This window comes from Poecile atricapillus, chromosome 1, assembly GCF_030490865.1.
Source record: "Poecile atricapillus isolate bPoeAtr1 chromosome 1, bPoeAtr1.hap1, whole genome shotgun sequence".
Classification (NCBI taxonomy): Eukaryota; Metazoa; Chordata; class Aves; order Passeriformes; family Paridae; genus Poecile; species Poecile atricapillus.
The window spans coordinates 91,772,630-91,796,834 of NC_081249.1; the positions used below are offsets into that span (position 1 = coordinate 91,772,630).

At 45.3% G+C, this 24,205-nt stretch overlaps 1 protein-coding gene across 3 annotated transcripts in view; it reads left to right on the plus strand.

The window, feature by feature from the left end:
* The first annotated feature begins 2,451 nt into the window (after positions 1 to 2,451).
* Positions 2,452 to 24,205, plus strand: part of IGSF11 (immunoglobulin superfamily member 11) — a 103,879-nt gene continuing 82,125 nt past the window's right edge. For 2 of the 3 annotated variants that reach the window (XM_058852880.1, XM_058852890.1), the window contains exon 1: positions 2,452 to 2,650. In XM_058852880.1, the coding sequence (XP_058708863.1) occupies positions 2,578 to 2,650 (73 nt within the window). In that variant the 5' untranslated portion in view covers positions 2,452 to 2,577. Of the gene's footprint in view, positions 2,651 to 23,671; positions 23,870 to 24,205 lie in introns of those variants that run through there. The other variant, XM_058852901.1, reaches the window with a different exon arrangement.

Here is a 24,205-nt window from a genome sequence, read left to right on the forward strand (position 1 = left end):
TGCATTAGGAAGGAGTCATTTAGGTCCATTTTGGGCAGAAATGCTTTCTTTGACCACTAGGCTCTTGATTCACATTATGCTCACTGCACTTTTTAAGAAGCACATTAATTCATTTACTGTACAGGGTGAACTGATCTTTACTGTTTACCTGCCAGCTGATGCACAGCAGGATGCAAGGAACAGTCCAAAGTGAGCTGGGATGGCATTTGCTAAACGCAGTGTGTCCTTATACCAAAAAACACACTTATTTCCATTAGGTCAAGACAGCTTCCAAGTCTTGGCAGACCAGGAAGGCAGTGCGGCAGTCCTAGGGAGAATATGCAATTTTTCTTGTTTTCACTTGACTTGTCTTTGCATCTTTTCATTCTTGGAAGTCATCTGCAGGAGTAAGGCAATGGCAGGCCGCTGTGCCCAATACACTCTGTGCTCTGTGCCCTTGACTTTGGTGGAGGAGATTATGTTTGGCAAGGAACATTCACGGACCTTAATGTGAACGTGTGGACATACACATTGTATTCCTCAAGGTGGTCACTGTGTGCATGCACAAGGATGGGGGTTTCTTGGAACTGATCATAAAATCATCATGTTCCTTTGTCCTTTTGCTTGATGAAAAATACAGCAAGTCAGCTGGAGGAAAGAGAAGCGCTCTGAGAGTCTGAGAAAACTTCAGTTCCCATATTGCTACAGAATGAGGGGAACAGCTGGGCTACGACTCTCCCTTCGATGCTTTTCTGAAGTGTTACGCTTCAGCTGCTTGAGCCTTTGCCAAGAGCTGGCTTCTTTCCTTAAGAGCAAAACCCTCTTCCAGCCTGCCTGCCTATGGCAGGGCTGGAGTGGAGGGTGCTAGAACTGTCAGAACACCAGTATCATCAGGTTTCATGTTGGAGAACATGCAGCAGGCACCAGACCAACCTGAAAAGAGACCAGAAGGTACATCCCCTGAGTCTCCATGTAGTACCTTCTTGCCTCTCTGAGCCATCACTTGCTGAATGAAATCCCAGCCCATGTGGCAGTCAGCAATTTTGCTGCCTGATGAGGGTAGGTCAACCATAGCTCCTTGTAAATAGATTTAGTAGCTTTATTTCAGAACCAAGATAACTGGTAAACCTGGACTACTGGGGTGATAGAGAACCTGTCCTCTGATAGAAGTTTGCCAAAGCTTGATGCTGGGCAAGGCAGTGTTTAACCTAGGCTGGTGAGATGGTGGTTAGCTTGCCACATGGGCTTGCTTTTTTTCCATGCTGCTTAAAGCAATTTCTGTTTTTCTACCCCTGAGACCCCTTTTCCTTGCCATCTTCACTCCTGGGTGCAGCTCTTCCCTACCCCTCTTCACAGGAGTACTGCAGCCATGTAAAGGGTCAGAGCACCTTTTGAGGCAACAGAGGAGACAGCTGAACAGTGCTGAGCAAGAGGGTAGTCAGGGCAGGGGGATGCTCCCAGGGACTGTGATTGGGAAGGAGGAAGGGAGAAGCATGACAGTGTGGATTCGCTGCCTGCAGGATGCAAAGGCTGCATAGCTGTGCTTTGGTGGGGAGGAAGCTTTGGGTGGGGGAATGAAGCAATTGGACATTTGACAGAATTGTTAGAGCATTTTCCTTGTCAAACTGCTTATTTTCACAAAGCAAAACCACCATGATCAGACTTGGACAGGAAGCTGGCTGTGCATGAGAAGTCTGTCTGTGTAAGCTTTCTGCTTTGGTCCTTTCCCCAGATGATCACCCCAAATTCATAAAGGGCCCCTTTCCTCCTTTCCTACCCTCTACATACACACTTGATGTGTGCTGATTTTCAACCGATCAATTTTTCTGTGCAGCCTTAAGAGCTGCACTGACTTAAGCTTGTGACACAACTTGTTGGCGATTCCTGTGTTGCACAGTATTGCAGTTCCCCAACTCCAAGAACTGCCTCACATCCTTTAGAGCTACCTTGGTCGGTTTTATAGGAGCGCGGAATGCTCGTGTTTCCCAGGCTCCTGAATGGCGGAGTTAGGTGGTTCATACCTTTGCAGTGTTTATACTGTGCGCTGCAGCAGTGACCAGTCCCGTGCAGACCATCCCAAATATTTTGCTGTGTGCTGCCGCTGTCGTCTTCAATGCAGCTGTAGGCAGGCTCCGGAAAGAAGAAGCCCCCACGCTGCCGCGATGATCCGGAGGAGCGGTGGGGGTGCAATCTCCAGCCCTGCGCTGGACCGCACCTCCTCACCCCGGCCCGCGTAGCATCCCTACGGATGCGACGGTGCCGGCTTGGCGGGGAAGGGGAGGAGGGGGGAACCCCCAATTTGTGCGGAGAGAGGAGGAGGGTGGTGGGACGTGCCGCTGCGCGCCGGGACGGTGCCGTGCGGGGGGTGACAGCCGCAGCCCGGCGGGTTGCGGGGGCGGCTCGGGGCCGCCAGGCTGCGCTCTCGGTCCGGCCGCCGCGCCTGCCGCCCTCCCCGGGCGACCGGGGCTTGGGGCACGGCGGAGCCTCGCCGCGAGCGGGCGGTCCCGGGACGGCGGCGGCACCACCGGCGGCGGCACCTGCGGCGGCGGGGAAAGGCAGGGCTCGGCGGCCCGCTCCGCGCCCCTCGCCCGGCCCGGCATGACGCGGCGGCGCCCCGGCGACGGCGGGAGGTGGGTGCCGGCAGCCCTGGCCGCGCTCCTGGCCCTGAGAGGTGAGTGCTGCACGGGCGAAGCGGGGCGCGGCAGCCGGGCACGGGGCATCGCCCTGCGGCCCCGGGGTCGCCGCCGCCGGTGGCGCGGCGGTGCCCCGCGCGTGGGGAAGTTTTGGTCGCGGTCCCGCCGGTGATGCTCGGGAATGCGGCGGCGGGAGAGTGCTTTTGCAGGCAGGCGTGGGGAAGGAGCGCTGCTCTGCTCGGCTCCTTCCGCTGCCTCCGCTGCACCATCCTTCCTACTATTCTTATATATACATATTTTATTTATGTTTTTTTAATTTTTTTTTACGGTGCTGTAAAACTTGCTTTAAACTGGGATTCACGTTAGGCTCAGTTGTCTGGGCCTAGCCCTTTGCTAAGCTCACCTGTGTGGAAAACTCTGGTCTATCCCTCAGGCCCCGAGGCAGCAGGGAACTTTCCGCAGAGATGGTGACAGGCTGCTCGGAGCCCCCTGTGTCCCCCCCATCCTTTCCTCTGCCTCCTCCTTCCAGGCACACGGCGCACCGCTCCAGCTCTAAGATACGTGCCGGCCCCCGGGGACGTGGAGACTCCACCACCTCCCGCCCCCTATAGCCCTTCCAAAATAAGGTGTGTTCCCTGGTCTCTGTGCGGAGAGAAAACAAATTGCATATGACAGATGCTACTCACATCACTTAGTGCTTCGCCGGGGAGCACCGGGAGGTGCTGCATTAAGGGCAGCAGAAGAAACTACCGAGTGCAAAATGTTCAGACTCATCTGTTGATCAGGTGGCAATGCCTCCTTTCAAGTAATGCTAAACTTTAGAGCAGCCTGCTCAGTTATGGTTTACAGAGGTCCACATGGCAATTTTCTTAAGGTCCGCCCTTTAATGCAGATACTCGCTAAGCAGTTTCACAGAGCTCTGCTCAGCAGTGAGCAGCCCACAGCTTTGAGACAGTTGGGCCACCTTCACTGCTGGGAAACTGGGAAACCTGCTGCAAGAGGTCCCTGAGACAGCAGGAGGACAGTAAGAAATGACAGGATCTCCCATGAGAAAACCAGAGATGTCTCAGCAAGGTCTAGATGAAACCTCCTCACAGTCGGCATCTGGGTGGAGTCTGTTGCTTGGGTAGCTGTGCCTAGCTGTCACTGCCCTGCGAGGCACAGCAGGCTTTCCCCTCTACCCAGGACCTGTTCAGAAACAAGTCTTGTGACGGATAAATGAACTTTTCACAAATGCCTCAGCCTCAAATGCACCCTGCGTTCCTGTCCTCAGAAAATGTTTGGGAGTCTGAGTCTCATGCATTAGCTGGAAATTGCACCTGCTGACTTCAAAGATATGCATTATGGAAAAAAGATAAAGTTTACTAGCATTAAGTTGAAAAAAATAATATCAGCTTTCATACTTCACACTATTGATTTGCTTTTTGTCCTTTTCCCAATTTGGAAAGCAAGTTCAATTATTTTCAGGTTGTCAGTGCTACTTTTTTTTTTTTTATCTGCAGACATTGCAAAGGTGTAAATGTCTATAGAGTTACTTGGTTTGCTCCAGTTACAGGCATAAAAGTGGAGAAGTGCTTCTCTTGATGTGATATCACTGCAAAAACATACAACAATAATCAGATATAAGGTTAAAATTAAAGGGGTATTTAATTATCCTTTTAAGCAGAAAGATTGACTAAATATTTACTTTTTTGGTTGAGGGCACACGAGGACAATGACACTGGAGACAACTAGGTGTGGACACCTTTTCCATGAAATATTTGTCTGAAATAGTGTAATGGCTTTTTTTGCACTTTCCTTTAAGACTTCACAATTACCTGAATGAAACCCCCGTGTCTCAAGCTTGACTTTTTTCATTTTGTCTTAGGAAAAGTCTTTAGAAGATGGTGGCAGATGAAAATAGCTGTGGTACACAGTTATTTCTGTGGTACACAGCATGGCCATATTTTCAGTGGTTTTTGAATTTGAATAGAAAACACTGTAAGGGACAAGGAACAGACATACACCCAGGAAAGCTGATATTAAATTGGGAGGTTTTTTTCAAAACAACATTTGCAGAAGATTAGTAAGTGTGTTTCTGCTCTGGGGTGCCAAGTATGGTTAGGAAGAGTGATTTTTAAATTTTTTTTCTCCTTTTTGAGATTTTAGACTGGTTTAGAAGATAGAAGAAAAATGAAGGAGCATATGCAAAGTGATACCTAAATTAAAAGTAAGATCTGAAACTGTAAGAGTGTATAATCAGGAAAAATACTTAATGCCAAAAAAAAGAAAGTTGTTGGGGGAAAAAAAGACCTTGGAGGTCATTTCATCATTCTCACACTTTATACCTACAATAAAATAAAATTGGACTTCATAGTGACATTTAAGTCAATTATTATAGTGCCATTTTTTAATGTTGTTTTGCAATTTGTAGAATAACAACAATTCTTTGTAACTGGTGCTAGTTGTCCATTTTCTGGGCCTATTATGCCATGTTTAATGGTCTTGGGCCAAGGGCAGCATCTGTGTTATCCCTCTAATACATTATAAGTGCAATAATTTCTTGTGGAAATATTTTCCCAGGAGAGATTTAGGAAAAGATAGGAGGGAATTCTCTTTAGAGCTTTGAAACCAAACCTGGGATTGCTAATCAATCCTCCTATGTCTCCAGAAATAGCATCCTGCAAATTGTCAAATGTGGTAGGAATCACACATCGGGTACAGCCAGAGTGCAGAACTGACGTGTTTTTTAACTGCATGGTGTTTAGATCCTGTGACACAGAAATGCAACAGGTGAGATTTCAGTGTGTTACAGTCCACTGCAGATGGATCTTGCAAGACCAGGGGGTGAGAGTGCCTGGCTGTAGTGGATTAATGCAACAGCAGGTCTACAACTCCTCACATGACTTTTTGGATTTGCCCTCCTGTCAGTCGGAGGTTCTCACAGCTGAATCTCTTCTGGCCTTGAAGCACCCTTGTCCTACCCACCCGTGCTGCCCAGCCCTGCTCCAGGTCCTCAGCCCTAGAAAGGGACTACTGTGTCAGTCCCTTGCCCTTCCATGCTTTTGCAGTTTTTTTGGAACAGATTGCCATTTGTGTCAAGCTGTGTGGTTTTGTGACGTGTAGATAAATCATTTTGCTCGTGACCTGACCTTGGTCCCCAGCGGTAGGCACAGATGCATTAACTACTTCTTTCTGAAATGGGCATCATTCCCTTATTTTGGAAACCGATTCTTTATCTCTGTTTCTTCAGTATTGCCTAAACTGCAATCTTCTTTTTATAAGATTCTGTTCTCAAGGGATCTCAGAGCGCCTCAGGAGCAGCTATATTTAGTTGCTTGGTAGTAATCTGGATATACAAAGAATGGTACAAACAACTCTTTAACTTAGGAAACTTAGGAATTATTTTTCCTGCCTTCATGGGGGAGTAGTGTTTTCATTCTGGTACCAATACTACAGATGGAGAAAGCAAGACTCAGAGAAACCTTGTGACCCACTGAAGGTCAGTGGATGCTGGTAGTAGTCTTGAGTGTCTTGGAACAAACTGTAACCACAGGAGGATGCTTAAATTTATGCAGCAGGTTAAGCAATAATGTAATGGTCCTCTTTAGGGATGTTCACTACTAAATTGTGGTGAGTCATCTATATTTAGCAGGATGCTACTATCATCATGCTTTTTAAGTAAAGTGCTTTTAACACAGTTTATTTCAAGGAGAAGTGCATGCACTGAAAATCTGTTCTTTGTAGTTTCCTCCTTGTGGAGCATTAATGCTGCCTTCCCTTTTGTAAGTGTTCAGAGGAAAATTTAGCTCCTGGTTGTTTAACAAACAGTAGTGTAACAAAGACAGTTCTCTGGTTATTACTACCTCATCTTTGCACAGTTATTTATGAACATTTCCTAATTGAGAGTCTCCAAACTTACTTTGTGCAGGCAGTCAGTTTGATTTATAGAATGGAAAACTGATGTGTGCAGAGATGAAATGATTTTCTTGCTGTCAGGTAGGACATTTGCCCAGCCTCTCCTTTAGAGCAGTCACAATTACAGGGCTTCTGGTCATATGCCTTCCTACTTTATACTCGCAACTGGTTCATGTCTTGTGCACCAAGGAGAAAGCACAACATTTTTAATTGTGCACAGTGAACTTTTAATTTTTATTTTTTTTTATTTGTTTCCTTATAAGTTTTTAAAACCTCTTTGGTTTTGGAGGTCACTTGTGTCTTGGCTTCTTTTATTTTTTCTTGGCCTTTTTATTTTTTTTTTCATTGTTTGAGCTGGGCTGCTCTGTTTCATCTGGATTGAGGAATTTGACTTAATTCTAAATGGAAGTAGAAGTCAAATGCTTTGATGGTTTTGAAAGGAAATTTTTGAGAGATATTCCATTTTAGGACACTGATATTTTGTCTCTTTGTGGAGTTATATTGTTATAATACAAGGAAGTACCCTAAGCAAAAGGATATTTTAATGTGAAAAGTCAAATTTTTTCATTCCAAAGATTCTTAAATTGGGTGTTTCTGTATTTTTGACTTCTTTCCTCTACGTTTTTCTTTTGAAACACAGTTACAATTTTATAAAACATCCCATGTTCCCATGTTTGATAAGTTTTGGTTTAGTAGAAGTAGCTTCAGTAGAACTTGAGTGGTGTCTGCTTTTCATTTCTACAGGGCATTTAAAAAGAACAATGATAAAAACCAACTTGCAGCAATTGGTGGTACCTGTGCACACTCTGCCCATTATTTTTGCCATCTTGGCACATGTATGCAAACATGATGTACACACATACGTGGCACTGCCCTTGTCCTTTCCTTATTCATTGTGCTGTAGAGCACTGTGCTGAAAGACAATGTTTCTAATTAAGAAATACAGCAAATATTTGTTAATATTTATTTTCCCTCCTGGAACAGTCACTGGAGAAATCAGAACAGGACTAGCAGGTTGAGCTCAGTCCTTTATTATTCGTGCATGTGCAGAGCCACAGCTCTCCTCCTGGCAGCATAGCAGTACTTGTACATTTGCATCTCTGCATGAAGCTAATTTTAAGTGTAATTTTGGTATTAGGCTGATCAGATCGCTTACTTAGGGACAAAAACTTGTGCATTTATTTTCTCATAGTCTCATGAGCCAACCTAGCTATGAGAACATGAGCTGGTGCTTCACAAGCATCGGCAGGAGAAAGGCAATATCTGAACTCCACTCCTCTGGGCTTAGATTTTACCAGGAATGCTGAAGCCAGGAATGTTGTTTGTGGAGAGGCAATGAAACCTGTTTATAATCTATGGTGCATTTCTGCAGCAGCCTATCTAAGAAGTCCTGGGCCAGGTTAGCCAACTGGTCTCTGCTGCCATGGCCAAACCCAGATGCTCCAATGGGAGGTGCCAAAACCACAGTGAGAAACTGGTTCCAAACATTTAGCAAAGCGGAGTGTGGTGTCATGTCTGTGCTACTCCTAGGCTGCCCTAGGAATAGTCTGGTGTATGTATTGCTCTGGACTTCAATGCCTACACAACCCAATTTTCTTTTAATTTTAAGGGTATGTCCACACTCCACTTCCTTGCCATGAAATTAATTAAGTCATAGTGTTCTACCACTGCAGAGTGAATAAAGCATCTGTCTCCTCCCTTTCCTTAGGCAAGTCCCCCCACTTGCAAAGCTGCAGAAGTGAAACTTCCCCCTTGCCAGGGGCCAGGTTGAGCTGGGCTAACTGAGCCCCCTGGTGCTGTGTTCTCAGCTGGTGGCCAGCAAGGCACACAGGGTGTGCAGTGGCCCTGGACACCAACACCTCAGCCTCCTGAGCAGAGAGGCTGCTGGTGGGCTGCAGGCTCAGCTCTCCCTCTGCCCGGCACATTAACAGCCAGGAGCAAGTGGGTTGGAACACCCTCTCTGTAGGCCCACTGGGGGGATTACTTCCTAATCCCCACTAATTAGAAGTTGGCTAACGCCTGGAAGCATGAGGGTATAGTGATGTTTTGCTATTTTTCATTCAATTTTTGGGTTTTTTTTTTGTTCTACCTGACAAATCTGTGGATGTTCCCAGTATCCTTATAAATGCATGGGCCTCTGCAATTTCTGCTGAGCTCTTGACTTAACTATAACATGGGCTAATCATTCCTGGTAGTTAATTATTGGCTGTGTTTAGGAGCAGAAAAAGTAAAAACAGAAAAGGAAAATTACAATATTTTCTTTATGTGTGGTCATTTCTGTTCAGTTATGCTGAACAACCTTTCTTTTTTTCTCTTGAAAAACAAACACACACAAAAAGCAAACAAAATCCACAGAGAAGCACCTGTTTCACTTCTTCATTCCCATTTGATAATTTATTTCTATTTAACTCATCTTCAAGTTAAATTGTCCCAATTTTAACAGTGCTTGACCAGTAAGTGTTTTTTGACTGGTGAATATCAAAACCTTTCTTTGCCTTCTGCATTTTCAAATGTGCCGTGCAAAAGTAACCACAGCCATTCCAGCTGAGGGTGCACTTTCAGTGTTCATGGTGGCATTAGAATACTTCCAGCATCCTTCTTTTCAGCCTCTGCCTTTAGACACCCTGACAGCTTGCTTGCTTCTTTGACCACCGTTGTATGTTGAACAGATGTTTTCATTGAGCCGTTCACAGTGATACCAAGATATTTTTCTCAAGCGATTACATTTGAATTAGAGCCCCATGGTATATGAGTAGTTCAGATTATTCTCTCAAGTTCTTATTACTGTCCGTTTGGTAATGTTGAATTTCATCCTGCATTATGCTGCCCACTTGCTGAGCTTTGTCAGATCCCTTGGAAGTCTCTCTCAATCTTCTTTTGTCTCAGCCAGCCCAAATCACTTTGCCAGCTTCCTGTCTCTCTTCCAGATATTAAGGAATAGATTAAACCACCCCAGAACTGGTTAGAAACCTGGGGTAATCCCTTGTAATCAGGGCCAGAGCGAGGACAAGGGGAGAGGGGCTCCAATGCCTCTGAGAGTGGGGCAGCAGCTCCGGACTCAGTCTGACCTCAGCTGGCCTGAACCCCACTGGGGGCAGGGCAAGGGGGGGAGTTCCCATGCCAGGCCAGCAGGGGACAGGTCTGGCACTGAACTGGCATCCTGCCCAGAACAGTTTAGCAGGTGCACTTTGAAGTGACAGAAAATTAATTACTTAGTCCTATCCTTTTCCTTCCAAAATCAGAGCGGATTGCAGGGCCACAAATTCCCCTGAGCATAGATCGAGCTAGTTTGTCTCCTATTGTGTACTTTTAGGGGCTTAGGGTATTGGACTGGTTTAACCAAGCCCTGCTGCCACTTCCAGGTTAGCCTCTCTTATGGAAAGCATGATAACTTCAAGAACCACCTGACCTACCAAGGGCTTGCTTGTCTTTGCTAGCAGTTACAGCCACTTGAGAAATTTCTTTCTTCAGCTGCTCTCTCTTCTGGACTCGTCCCTTAAATGTACTGAAATGATTGGGTTTTGGCTTTCACAGTTGGCCTTCAGTTTTGTTCTCAGTTGTAGTTACCATTTTATGAAGCAACTGTTTAGACCTAATCACTTCTTCTTCCTTTTGTTTGGCTGTACAATGTGCTCTCTTGCTTCTCAGCATTTTTTTGTTTAGGGCACGGAGTACCTTTTCAGTGATGATGCTGAGATTGCTTCAATGCATCACAGTACACTGTAACAACTTTAGTTCCCCTGCTTTTGGAGTTAGGCTGTTTGGACCGTTTGTGCTTTTAATTGTTCTTTTTCTAACATGCAAAAGGCACAATGCAAAGTTTTGTTTCCGTTTTTCTCACAGGGATGTTAAATTTAAGTACGTAGCAGTCCCCATTACTTTGTATCTTTGTATCAATTGCGGTGTTGTCGCTTCTAAGTGTGCTGAGACAGGTTGTTCCAAGTCCTACCTAGGCTCTTTTAGACACTGCAGAATTGTAACCTGCTGTGACTTTTAGCTAATTCCTATTCCTGCACATGTTGCTGAATTTTTTTCTGTTTTCTTTGACTTTGTTCCTTTGCTCTCTCTCCACACTGCAGTAGATATTCCTTACCTGATCAGGAGGCCATGGGGAAACACAGGTTGCTTTAGTGAGATTTTTTTTTTTTTGTTCACTTTTTTCCCACTTCAGCCTTGGCTATCTAGGTGAGATTTGTGTATCACCCATCTTGCAGTTTGATGTCCCTGCCTTTTTACCCACACTGGATATCCAGGCAGGGCATGAGTCCGTGATGAATTCTGCAGCTGTGGGCACACAGACTGCAAGGCATGTTGGACACTGTGCTGGTCGGTATGGCTGTATAAAGAGGTTATTGCATCATGTTGTAGGGGCTGGTTCACTGCATCAAACCTGAAGTGCTTCTTGGAGTTTTTTGCTCAAGCTCCACACCACCTGCTCTGACCTGTGCTCCCTTGCGGTCTATCAGCATTAGCTGCACTCTGAAATGTTTGGTTTAGAGGTGATATCTCAGCAAATACAGCTCTTCTTTTTGGTTAAAAGGTCCCTGGGAGCTCCTGCAAGGAATGCATCACTCACTCTGCTGCCTCTCACTGCCTGTGGCAGTGAAAGGGGCCTGGAGCTCCCCACAAGCCTTGGGGAAGGAGACAGGCATGGCTGGAAGATGGGTTGCTTTAGTGAACCAGAAGGTGATGGAGGGCTTCTGCAGGGCACTGCTGAGCTTGTGTGATTTTTGGGCTGCTTCCAGAACTAACTGTGTGGTTGATCTCCACTGTTTGATGGGGTTTGTTGTCTGAACATCTCCATTGGTTGTGGAGCTGCTCGTGTGCAGACCTGCTTGGCTTTCTGGCTGCGTGAGCTAGTGACTTGGAGAGGTTAGGAGGACCTTGGCTACTTGGCAGAGGGACAGAATGGCCTCAGTCTGTCTGCAGAATCGTCATGTCCTTGGCTTGTCAAGGGCAGCCCTTCCTTTTGCCCCTGAAACAGCTGGTGCGCCCTGGGCCCTTATTACGGGACTCATCCGCAATCAGCGCCTCTCTCTCCTGTGCTGGAAATGCATCGGACACGGAGAGCAGGCTTGTGTTTCTCAGCTGCACGGAGTTGCAGCAAGGCTGTGCTTTGCTTGTTCTTTGGGGAATGCTCTGTGCTAGCTATACAGTAGCTTTTTTGCATAGTTTCATCTGTTCTCGCTGCTCTCGCCCTTATTCCCCGTCGCTGTTTTTCCTTTTTTTTCCTTTTTTTTTTTTTTTTTTTTTTTTTTCCTTTTGCAAGACTGCATTTCAGCTGCCACATTGACAGCAGTTGTCTGTTTATGCACAGAATAGGTACAGCGCAGGCAGGCTTCTCCCACCCCCTTGGTCCCCATCCTCCAGCCCTCCTGCACTACGTGCCCCGTCCCCCACAGCTTCACCCTCGCTGGGAGCTCCAGCCCTGAGCCGGAGGGCTCAGAGCGAGGGGACCGCTGCAGGTGAAGGGGGGGAGCTGAGCCATCCCAGCGCCACCGGCTTGTGTTGCATCCTAATTGCAAATAGCCCTTCCGGCGTCAGCAGTTTGTGGCAATAATTGACAGGAGGTGCCGGCGAGGTGCTGAGTCAGAGCGAGGTGTGCTTGCCAAGTCACTGCAGCAGAAGGAGTCCGATCGCCTCGTGTGGAGGGAAGCCAATGGACGGTGGGTTTCCTAGCTGCCTTTTGGGCCTCTTGCTTTCCTTTCTCTGAGGCTGCATTTCAGCAGCAGTGATGCTATGCATGTAAGGGAAGAAGCAGGGGATCGGGGGAGCTCTATATTTTTTGCTTTTTCCTTTTAGGTTGTATTTTTTGGTTTTTTTTTTGGCTGTGAGCACTGGGATTAGGGGATGCGGGCTCCATTCCCACCTGCTGCCACTGGGTTCCTGTGCTGTCATTTCTGTGCTCCGAGCAAGCAGAAGGGGTAGAAAACACATGTTGGGGGGTAGTGTCGAGAGAGTGGCCCTAGTGACAGATTGATGTCTCCTGGGAGAGGAAAAGCAGCATGTGACATCCTCAGCTGGGCAAGGGGGATAGCTATGCAAGCTGAAAAAGCTGAAAAATAAAATTACTGAAAAGGTGTTCTGTCCTGTCCTTCCTGAGGGTTGTTTCTGCTGCAGTGTCCTACCATTTATTTAGGGGTTTGAAATTGCTCGTTTGACATGCAGGAAGATGAGTGCTTGTCGTGTATACATCTAGCACCTGATGGACCTCCAGGTCAGGCTCATGAGAGCTTTGTCATTTATCTCTGACCTTCTTGCATATGGCTAACATCAGTGTTTATACCACAGCTGAATATGTCCCAGAGGTCTGGATTCTTCCCTTTTCCTTGCTTCAGGGTGACTTCTCTCCCTCTCTGTAGCACAGGGTACCTTTTTCCTACCCTGGACAGAAGTCAGTATTTGTTTCACAGTGATCTAAATATCTGTGTCTACTGTGTGCTGCCTTTGTAGGGAGAGCGTACTATTTTTGCTTTTAGTAACCACTTTGTAGAAAGAGATGAGCATGAAGACAGAGGCCCATGTATTTTTCAGAACCCTTCATATCCATGCCGTGTTCTGCCCACACACTTTTTTAATGCTAATCCTTGTATAATCTTTCTCTTCACTGACTCAGGTAACATCCATGTTATGTAGATCACCATGCAGCTGATGGAGAAAACTGAGGCCCAGAGATGGGAAGTGCCTTTGCCATGGTCATGCAGGATTCCCATGGCCAGCCTGGGGTTGGAGCCTGCATCTCCTGACTGCCAGCCCATGCCTTCCCCACTGGACAATGCTGCCTGTCCACTCATTTAATCAGTGGCCTGCTGAATACTTTTCATCCTGAGTCTTCGTGCCTGTGGCTCATGGGTGGTTATAGATTCTGAGTCTTTAGAGAAAATCTGCAGTGACTCAATCAAATGTGGCTCTTCTTCCCTCATCCTTGTCTTAACCATCTTTATGATGAATATTTTGCATGGGACTCTCCCCAGAGGGGTGGCCCTGGGGTCACTGGTGAGGGGACTGTGTGTACAAGGTATCTGTCCTACTCACCTCCAGTTAGCTGCCTGGTCACATGCTGGGTGCAGTCTGTGACACTGGTGGCAATCTTAAACAATCTGTGCCTTGAGGATGCTTTGGAGGAAATCCTTCCTGACTGGGTTCTGCTGCAACATCAGTCAGGGCTGGTTTGGGAGGCCCAGGATGGTCTGCTACATGACTGGCCTGCCTTTGAGTTGTGTTTCTGTGTGAGTGTTGCCCTGTGTGATGAAGATGCGCTAGCCAGGGTGCTCCTATAGAGAAGAGTGAGTCTGGTCCTCAGGCACTGTGAAGTATTTTCTTCATTGCTTAAGGGAACCCTAGTCTCCATCTGGTCTAATGAAGCCCTTCTTCCTTATCCACTCTACACTTGTGGTGTCGCTTCATCCTGAAAATAGAAAAAAAATAAAGCATTTTCTCTTACAATTGGGATTTTAGAAGATACCTATGGGAATTAAGCACACAATTCCCTCAGGTTCTTTTTAAACATCCTAGCTGATGTGAATTTATGTTGGCAATAAGCAAGAGTGGAAGCAGTCCTGTCAGCAGAGCCACAGCTATTCTCCCTTTGATGTAGAAACTGCTGCTGTAAAGCTTATTTAGCTTTGAGGTCTGTGTGTCAGGACCTGGGACTGGAGGAGCCTCCACAGACTGGATGACCTCTTCAAGAGGTCTCTGATGTGAGTAGACCCCATGCTCTTGATTCCTCTGGTGGTCTTTTCATGCACTCAGAAGTTCTGTGGAAGTACCAGTGTGTAATAACACTGGTGTAGGGCCTCTGTGCTGTGCTAGGCTTGACAAATGCACCCGACATCACTGGGCCAAGGACTGAGTCTGCTATGAGTCAGTCCAGGATGATGAAACTCTGCCAAACCAACTCTTCTTTCCTTTCCAAAGGGTAAAAATGTGCATGGATGGTGAAGAGTAGCATTTAATTGCAACTCGCTGCAATAGAATTTGCTTTGGAGATAGCTGAGAGATTCTTCTGACAACTGCGAGAATCCTTTTTTATTCTCTTTCTCCATAACCAAAGAATGACAACTTGTATCAGTTTTCCACAGATGGAGAAATTCAGTGACAATCATCATACTTATAATTAAAAGTAAACAGTTATGATATAAAATAATAAAACAACTGCTGGAGACCAAACAAGTAGTGGAATATAGCTGTCACTTAGAACAAATCAGGACACAAACAAGAATAAAAAGCTGCCTTCATCCTTGGTTATGAGTGAGAGCCCTTTCTGAGATTTTGTTTTCATGGCTAAAATTAATTTCATAGTGTATTTTAGGTTTCTTTTCGGAATTTGTTCCTCTGGCCATATAGCCAGGGCACAGCTGGCAGCTTCTCTTGCAGCTGCAGGAGGGAAAAAGCGATTAAGGTGGGGATGCTGCTGACCCTGTGATCCAGTGCAGAGCCAGTGGGTCTCAGAAGGCCACTATTGTCTCCTGCCAGTGATCTTCCAGCTTCTCCTCACCCCTTTCACCATTATGGAAAGGTTCACTGTGTGGCTGATGGACACAAAGGGACGTCCAACTCTCATTGTGAATTTATGTGAAATGGGCCCAAGTTGTGGAAATCTCATTAAATTAGCAAACTGTGTAAGGTTTTAATTCATTTTGGCTTTGCTCAGAGTACAGCTTGGATTATTCTCTCAGATTTGAAGAGTTATTCAGCCTTGGAGCTCAAAATCAACTTACAGGCTAAAATCAGACCAGGTCTCCTTAGCTTAGCTTTAAAAACAGAAATGTACTACACTCAAAGTCCATTAAAGCCAAAAGGCTGTCTTAATGCATGTGCATATATATAATATATAATAATGCACATATAACTGTACAGTCAAAATAAAGCAGCACTGGGAAATGCATAAGTTAATGATGCCTTGTTATGTATCCTGTATCATTTATGGCACGAATCCTGTATCTTTTATGGCATGAATTTTATAGTCTAAGTGGTAGTAAGATTAGAGGTAGGTGAATAATTTATAACAAATAATTTATTTAATGAATTCCTCTTCCATTTCTATTTGAAAATTGTTTGTGAACATCCTGCGGTTTCTTTGCATTTTACTTATTTGAAGTTACTTACTGAACAGCTTCTACAAATAATATTTGACATCCCACATGCTCATAAGATGATTTGTTGTTTTGGTTTTTTTAAACTGTTTCCTAGGAGGGGGAGCAGCATTTCAGCTGCAGGTTTGGTTGGTCAGCATTGATACAGAGAAGAATTTCATTCCATACTATTTCACTATCCGCACAGCTCAAAGTAATTGCTAGAATTAAACAGTTTCTGAAAGGTATCAAGAATTAGCTGTTACTTTTTAATAATTATTCAGACTGTTTGTGTGGATAGGCAAGTTCAAAACTCACTTTTGCCAGTGAGTGCTAAAATTGCTCAAAATGTGTTACTTCCCTGTACATTTACGTCACTAAATTAGAACAGCTTCAGAAATGAACAGAACGCTCTGAGGTCCACAGTCAGCAGTGTGCTGTGCATATGCCTGACTTCAGGCATATTCCTTAGTAGATGCATAAGTGGTGGAGTGGCAAATTATGAACTTCAGCATATGTTTAAGTGATTTTCTGAATTAGGGACCAAAATAGAGAACAAAGCAAATTTATCTTTCATGAAAGTGAACATACAAGAGAATTGTGTTTTCTCATTTGCAGTTACACTGCGTCTTTCAGATGGGGAGTGTGGGGGAGTGATGATATAAATGTTGAATTAAGTTGCAGTATTTCTGATTTCATCAAATACAAGGCAGTTTATTTGAAGTTTCTCATACATGTAACTCTGTGCTTTTCCCCCCCTTTAATATTGAAGGAAATAACATAAAGAATTGAAAAACAAATAAACAAAACCTCAGCTATTAGTTTCAGGTTTTATTTATAACTTCATCTTTTAGGATTTCTCAGATTTCAGAATATTTTCCATGTACTTTTATTGGCTTATCATCCCTGTAAAGAAAAGTTAATTTGGAAATATTAAATAATGCTTGACAAAAGTAATGAAAATAATGCATCACAGAAAGAAGAATTTTCTCTGTGTCTGCAAGGAATAGGTGTGAGTTATTTTAGCGCCTTAAAGAACAGTTGCAACAATGTCAGCTGCTGAAGGTGTACATTTTTGTGTGCAACTTTTGTGCACATTGTGGAAAGCATTTTCTGAAGCTGCATGAGACACCCTTCAGCTCTGTAATACAGGTGATACTTTGCAAATTGGCCTACCTGAAGGCAGAGTTAAATAGTTGTTTTTTCAGGTCTGTGAACCAGTGAGACCTCATATTCTTCTCATTCTTGCCTTCAGGCTGACCTGTGTGGGGTCTCTTACATGAAGTAGAGGGTGGAGCATGGCACTGAGTACCTCACCTGTGCCTGTCCATCTAATGTCGTGAACCTTATGAAAAGAAAATGAGTGTGTTTAAGGCCTTTGCTCTTCCTTGTGTCCCAAGGAAACAAATGCTTCTGGGCCACAGGGCCTGTGGACCCATTGAGCTGAAGTAGCTAACAGAAGACCACAGATAGTTCAGGAGAGGGTGGTCTGGGAATCTAGGAAAAGCCATCTCTACGTCATGGACGATGTGTGGGATGCAACTGCAGAAAAAAGGCAGTCAGTTTTGGGTGAGGAAGAATGATTGTCCCTGTTGACTTGCAAGAGGTGAAATGACCTCCTTGGAGCAGAGAATCAAAGGAGTGAAGTGTTGTTCCTCATGCCAATGATCAGAAATGCATCCAAGCGATGCTGTGCACCAAAACCCCAGACCAGACATATCACAACGACAGGCCTGCCAAATGTGGTCATCAATGTCCATCTGTGTTTGTACGCAAGGGATTTGGACCCATGAGAGGAGGGCTGCTTCCAAAGAGAAGGTTTCTGGAGCTCTGTACACATTTATCGCCCTTTATGTGATGGTCTAGATCCCAGTCTTGTACACATGGAAATGAATGGGAGAGTTCCCGCTTCATGTGGTAGGGAAGGTGAGGGAACGTTTGTCAGGCAGGAGAAAGGAGGCCTGGATCTGGACTAGGAGTGTGTGCTGCAGGGAGGACTGGGCAGTGCCTGGACCATGCATTCCTATTTATTGATCCATGCTCCTCACCCACCTCTCCTCCTCCATGTACTGTACTGTGATTCCAGCCTCAGGGCTGGAGAGGATCCTGTAGGAAAAGCTGGCAGTAAAATTCTTAATATTGCACTGACAGTCTTCTCTTTCTAAGTGTTTCAGAACACTAACCACATGAAATATATCCAGGCTTATTTCTCATCCCTGGCACCTTTTATGACCTCAGTGATGAGCATTAAAACATTGAAACATTGAAATTAAAAAGTGATAACCGGGACCAAATCAGGTAAACAGCCAATGGCCCCAAAAGTTTGCCATGTGTCTGAACACACTGCAGGGATGCCTCTAGCAATAAAAGAAGTAGCACTGCATTAGGTTTACAAGGGCAGTGATGCTATACCCCATGAAGGCTGTGGCACTCGTGTCTATGACAAGAACAGCATCAAGAGACTTCTTGAAGTAATTGCATCCTCATTATTCTGGGACCAGAGCCTGGTCAGTTCAGGAAGGTGGGAGATCAAAGGCCACTTCTGAATTTAGCTCACTTTCATAGAGCCTTGGGACAAAAATGGCAGCTGGGTTGGTTTGAGAAGAAATGTGGCTATGTCTCCATCCAGTGGCTAGTGCCAATGACAACGAGTTGGCATCCCACCCAAAAGAAATATGTGGCAGATGGGAGGCTGTCTTCTTAAACCTAACTTTTACAGAGGTCTAAGATGTGTCTTGTCGTGTGCCTTTCTGTCTTGTTCTGTCTTCAGTGTTCTAAACATAGATTTATTAATAGTATCAATAAAATATGATATAGCAACAACAACAACAATAATAACAATATCAACAACAATAATGATCATTATTATTTACTATTTTACACTCCTGTGGGAAAGACCTTGGTTATGCCAAGTGGTTCTGCTGTGACTCCAATGGGATGGTACACAGCTGCAGACCTAAATGGCTATGGCCATACATCATGCTCTCTGTGTCTCTCTCACAGTCAGCCAGGACAAGTCGAAAAAGGCAAAAGGAAAGAAAATAGACAAATTTCCGCATCCATAGCAGCTGGAGTGAACGCCAAACAGATGGGCTCTTCCACCCCGATTATCCTAACCTCCTAAATATAGAAATACAGGCTTTTTTTTCCCCCTTCTTTTCTATTTTTTTATAAATTTAAATTACCCGAGGGGGTGGTGTTAGCTCACGCTAGGGCAGTGCTAACGAGTGCAAATAGAAGTCATCTGCTGACAGAGTCAGATCGCGGCTTCTGCTCATGACTATCCCCCCACCCTGCCCACACACATTTTTTCCATTGGAAGTGTGGGGAAATGATAGGGGCTGAAGCCATCCGCTCTATGGCCTGGGGAATATGAATGTGTGCATGAAGAGGCTTTTATTTCAAATTCTGTCAGTACTTATGCAAATATACAGAGTAAATAAACACCAAAGAATATGGTTAAGAACTACACGTCCTTGCCTCCTCCTGCAGACGGTTTGGTGAGTAGATGGGGTAGCAGTACTTCGAGTCACTGGAGGAGTTCACAGCTATTTTGGTTATCATTGCACAAGCACACTGATAGATATAGGGTAGAAAGGTGCAGGGTCTGCTTTTTATCATGTCCCAACTCGTGTTTTTTTGCAGCATACAGAGAGATTGGAGGGATGTCTTCTGGCAGCAGGCTGGTTGTGCCTGAACAGCCTCATCCTTTTTGTTCTGCAGTAGTTGACATCAGCAAAGCAGCAGCAGGGTTGTGCTTTGTGTGTGATTTTTTGGACTTCTTTTGCTATACTGAGGACTTGAATAGGAAAATTCTGATTTATTTTTTTTTTTTTTTTTTTTTTTTCCCCAGTGGGGAAGTATACCACCTCACCAATGCTGTGTTTTGCATTCATTACTTTAAGATTACCTTTGCTCCTTCTAGCCCCGGGGGCTGCATTTTATACCTGTTATCAGTCTTGACCAGTCTTGGAGAGCAGGTAGCAGGAGGAGGTGCTGCCTGCACAACATAGCAGAGGAGTGTGGGGCTGTGTCTGATCCCTGCCCTGTTCTACACTGGCACAGTGAAGAGTGCACACATCTGGGTCTTGCTTTCCCCACCTCTAGGAAGGGACTGAATGACAAGGGCTTGTTTCTGGATGTTTCAGAATGCTGTCAGGAAAAAACATTATGTTGGTGCTGTATCACTGTTATCACTGTAACCACAAACTAAGATATATAATGAGGATAAAGGTTAGGAGCAAAACTGCCCTGACTTGGGGCCCAGCCAAGCAGAACTATAATGTTTTCCCCTTGTCATTATGTACAAGGGTGTGTTGTGCTCTGTGGATGTATCTGTGCTACCATCAGTGCAGATATACAAATAGACCCTGTGTAAGACTTCAGAGACTGTGAAGAGGTTCTTTATCTTATGGGCTGCTCTCCATGTAAGGCTAGCATTTAGTTTATTAAAGCTCCCAGGGCTCATTTTGCTTGTGTGCTCATGCTCTCCTGCAGAAACTCAAATAGCTGCAACCTTAACCACAGGTGCCAGAGTGCCATATGTACTTTTGGGTTCTGTAGGATCTGCATCTTCCTTGGAGGTCTCCCATATGCAGGAGAGGTCAAGAGCTTTTGGAGGAGGCTGGCTGGGGAAGGCATGGAGTTTGCACTGTTGAAGAAGGCCTCTAAGAATAAGTTCATCCAGCAGCTGGCAGGGTGACAGAACTGCAGGAGATCCTTCTTGTGGCCGAGGGATGAAGCTGGTGATTTCCTGAGGTTGCAGTGCAGAGGATTGTTATTCTATGTCTTCTCAGGATAGGGTGATTCTCTGGTTTCATTGAGGTCATACAGAGTGGCTTGTCTGGACTGTGAAGCGAACAGATGCTGTAGATACTGGGTAGTGAGGCAAAAGCAAATAAATACATCTGGAAGCTTCCCCTGGAAACAGTTTGTTTTTTACATGGTGGGGGTCATTCCACCGATAATCAGCCCAGCTGGGGCTGTGCTCAATGTTTGCACCGTGTCCCCTAGAGCCTGGGTGGCTGTGCTCAATATTTGCACTGTGTCCCCTAGAGCCTGAGTCAGGAAAGGGCTTTGCAGCTTGGATGCAGTGGCAGACCTGTGCTAGCTTCCACGCATTTGCTTAGGACTCAGGATAAGCTCTCACAGATACTGCATATAAGGGATCACAGTCAGAGGCACCTAATTGGCTTTGCAGGAGAGGAGCTTTGGCACGGTTTCTTCACTCTGATTCACGAGTGGCTGTATCAAACCTGGCTGGCACAGCGCAGGGTCACTCGAGCATCTCCGTGCTGTGCACTTGAGTACTCCTGGCCACAGCAGCTCAGGGGTGCGGGCACACCCGTGCTGGCTCTGCACACTGCCAGCTTGGCAGAGCTGCCTCGCTCAGGCTTCCAGCTGCTGCATGCTGGGTCTGTCCCTCGCAGTGGCTGTGCCCTGTTCGTGCTGCTGGAGCCAGGGCTCTTTGGGCTGTGCTCACCCTGACAGAGCCACCACTGCACTTCTGCACCCAGGGCATGGCTAATCCACAGCCAGCTTGGATTGTCTCTAGGGACGCAGACAGCATTTTTAGGATTTAAGAAAATAATGGTACCGCAATCAGAGGCTTGTGTTTAAGGTTGCCTGGTTATTTTTAGTTATGCTTTTCACCTTTTCTTGCCTCAGTTTCACTCTTGATAAATGTTGTTAAAAGTCCCCCTGGTTACAGTTGTTGCCCCCTGATTAGCTGTGATTTTTGTGATTGTTGTCCTGTCTTTGCTTTGAGTCACTTTACTATCTTGCTAGGATTGAAAGAGATTGTCTGGAACTTTCCTATCCCTGACTTTGCATGGAAAATTTCACCCTCCTTTCTCCTATTTTTCAGAATAAGTTGGGGGGGTGGGAAAGGGCTCCTGCATTTAGGAAAAGGGAAATGCTTTCTTTTGAATGCTGCCTTTCCACCATGTTGTGCAGCAAGGCCTGGAAATGCAGCAGAAGGGTGATCTGCGTGCTTTTTGTCACCTTTGAGGCAATCTACTTGAATTAGGCTAGATAAAGAGACTTTGAAAAATCAAATGTGATTATCCATGTGCTCAGCAGAGACAACACAAAATTCATTGAGGAAAAAGCCTCAGAGTTTTTCCCCCTTGCAGCTTCTTTGTGTGGCTGGGACAAACCCAGAGCTCCCCTGCAGCTGCCATAAGCTGTCAGTGGGAGCAGGGAGTGGGTCCATGTGTCCCTTGCCTGCTTGGGAGACTTTCTTTGTCATAATTGGAGGGGGTGGAGAAGAAAGCCACCTTCCTCATGTTCAAGGAGAGAGGGAGCTGATCAGGAAGGTGACCAGGGCAGGGAAGCCTGCAGACTAAGGAGCATGGTGGGAATGGGAATGCATTGAAGGATGGGGGGAAGAAGGGAGGAAGTGGATCCATATGGGACTGAATGGAGAAGGACTCACTGGGAGTGAGTCACATTAATGGGTTGCCCCCCAAGCCTTTTCTGCTTCAGGCTGCACCAGCTCTCCCAGCTTCTACTGGGGGAGACAGACAACAGTCACCCAGAAGGATTGAAATTGGGAGTCTTTATGATGGATCCTTTGGCCTGATGAGGCTCAGAAGAGAGAGTGGCAGGATGAGTCTGGGCCTGGCTGTGTCACATCCCAGAGGAAATTAAAAACTAGAAGAACTGAGCACCCTGAAAATTTCCCCAGGGGCTCAGCAATTCTTAGCTGGGAATTGAAGGTATACCACAAATATAACCTACAGTCACACATTTATTGTAAAGCCAGTAAACCAGAGGATTAAATATAGGCTCAGTTTCTGTCTGTCTTGAAGGTCGACAGAAACAGGAAGAAACAAAAGTACGTGATTAATTAATTTGTTTGTTTTAGTACTTAATCAGCTATATTTTAGCAGTGCCAGTGGATATGGCATCTGTTGCTGTTGCTTTCCTGGCAGCATCTGGGCTGAATACCTGAGCTGTGTTGATACTTGAATGATTAGACAGTTTGTTTATAAACTACCTTGATGAAGCCTGGTGCTTGCCCCACAGAGGTTAAACAGGAGGTGAATTAACATAATAAGAAGGTAATAATGATTAATCATTGCTACATTAGGAACAAGAAGCAGAAACACATTTTTAAAATTGGGATAGTTTAAATTTCTATGAACTAGATTGCCACTTTCATCCTTTCCCTCCAGGTATATTACATTTCTGAAATGTCTCCTGTCCCTTCTGTGTGAGACACTGATTACCTTGGCAGGGGTCAAAAGATGCTTTTGGGGCAATAGTGCTTTTCCCTGCTTTTGTTTTTGTTCAAAAGAGTGGAAGTTGAGGGCAAAATGGTGTCTTGCCTGGATGTGATGTGTATTTTGTAGCAGCTGTTTAACCCAGCCTTTTGCACTGAAATGACTCACACTAACTGAACTTGGGCCCTACAGTAACTCAGCAGACTTTTGCTCAGAATCCATAATTCACAGACAAGATAGATGGTGTATTTCAGGGATTGGGCAGAGAGCCACCTGTACAGCATGAGGGAAAGTGAAATTCCCAAAGCACCTTCCTCCTGTTTCTCACACTACCTGGGGCTGCAGCAGGTTGATTGGCGGTGAGAGGTGAGGCTAATCAAACACAGTACTAATAGCAGTGTGATGGCAAGGCATTATCCCTCCCTTCCCACTCGTGCTTCTCCAGTGTGGAGAAAAGGCACTAAGGCCTGTGAAACATATGCTGAGATCACCATGCTTTGTCAGCTCCAGTGAACTGGATCTTGCTGCTCAGTGGGATCTGTAAATACTCTTTACTGTGCAAGGAAGCTGTGGTGTCTGGCTGTCCTTGTCTGCTTGCTCCTAAGTCTTCCTACAGGCAGGTTCAGTTGCATAAGTGTTTGGGAGATGTCTCTTTGCTGCATGGTATTCCTGGGAGCAAGGAGGAAAATTTTCTATTTAGCTTTCCTGGTTACTTGCTGTCAGATTGTGACAGGACTCAGCACCCTGTGGTCAAGGTTACTGACCACTTTGAGAGCTGGTGCAGGCAGACTAACTCTCTCAAATGGGAAGGGATTTTTTTCCTTTAAATCATTCACCAAGTGATTGTGAATCAAGAGTAAATTATTTTCAAATGGATCATGAATTGGGAGTTAATAATTTTTAAATGGTGTGTTGTGAAGCAATCACAGATAGTAAAAGGGCTAGAATGGGCAGGCATTGCCTGGAGATAACTGAACTGTGTTCTCCTACAAGAATCAATGGCAGCAAGAGATCCTTCTCTCCTTTTCTGTCCTCTGATCTCCAGGTGCTTTACTTGCATGTAAGTAGCTGTTGAATATATGGCTCTTAATTCCTGGGGGAATACACAGCTGGAGAGACAGTGTTCATTTCTCTGCAGAACACATTAACTCTCTCCCAGTGTGGAAGCTTAGCTTTTTAACCAAAGCAACTTTCCTCCCACCTCAGTGAATCTTTTGTTCTGTCCATGGCACTTTGTACTTTATTTTAATGGCTTGGATAAAGACTTTCTTACCTACTGGTAGAGTTAGAGAATGGCAGATTTCTGGGAAAATGAGGCTTCCCTGTGTTTGTCCAAAGTTCTATTTCCAAGTATGTTCCTGTTGTCCATTAGATACCTAAGAAACAGAGTGAATGA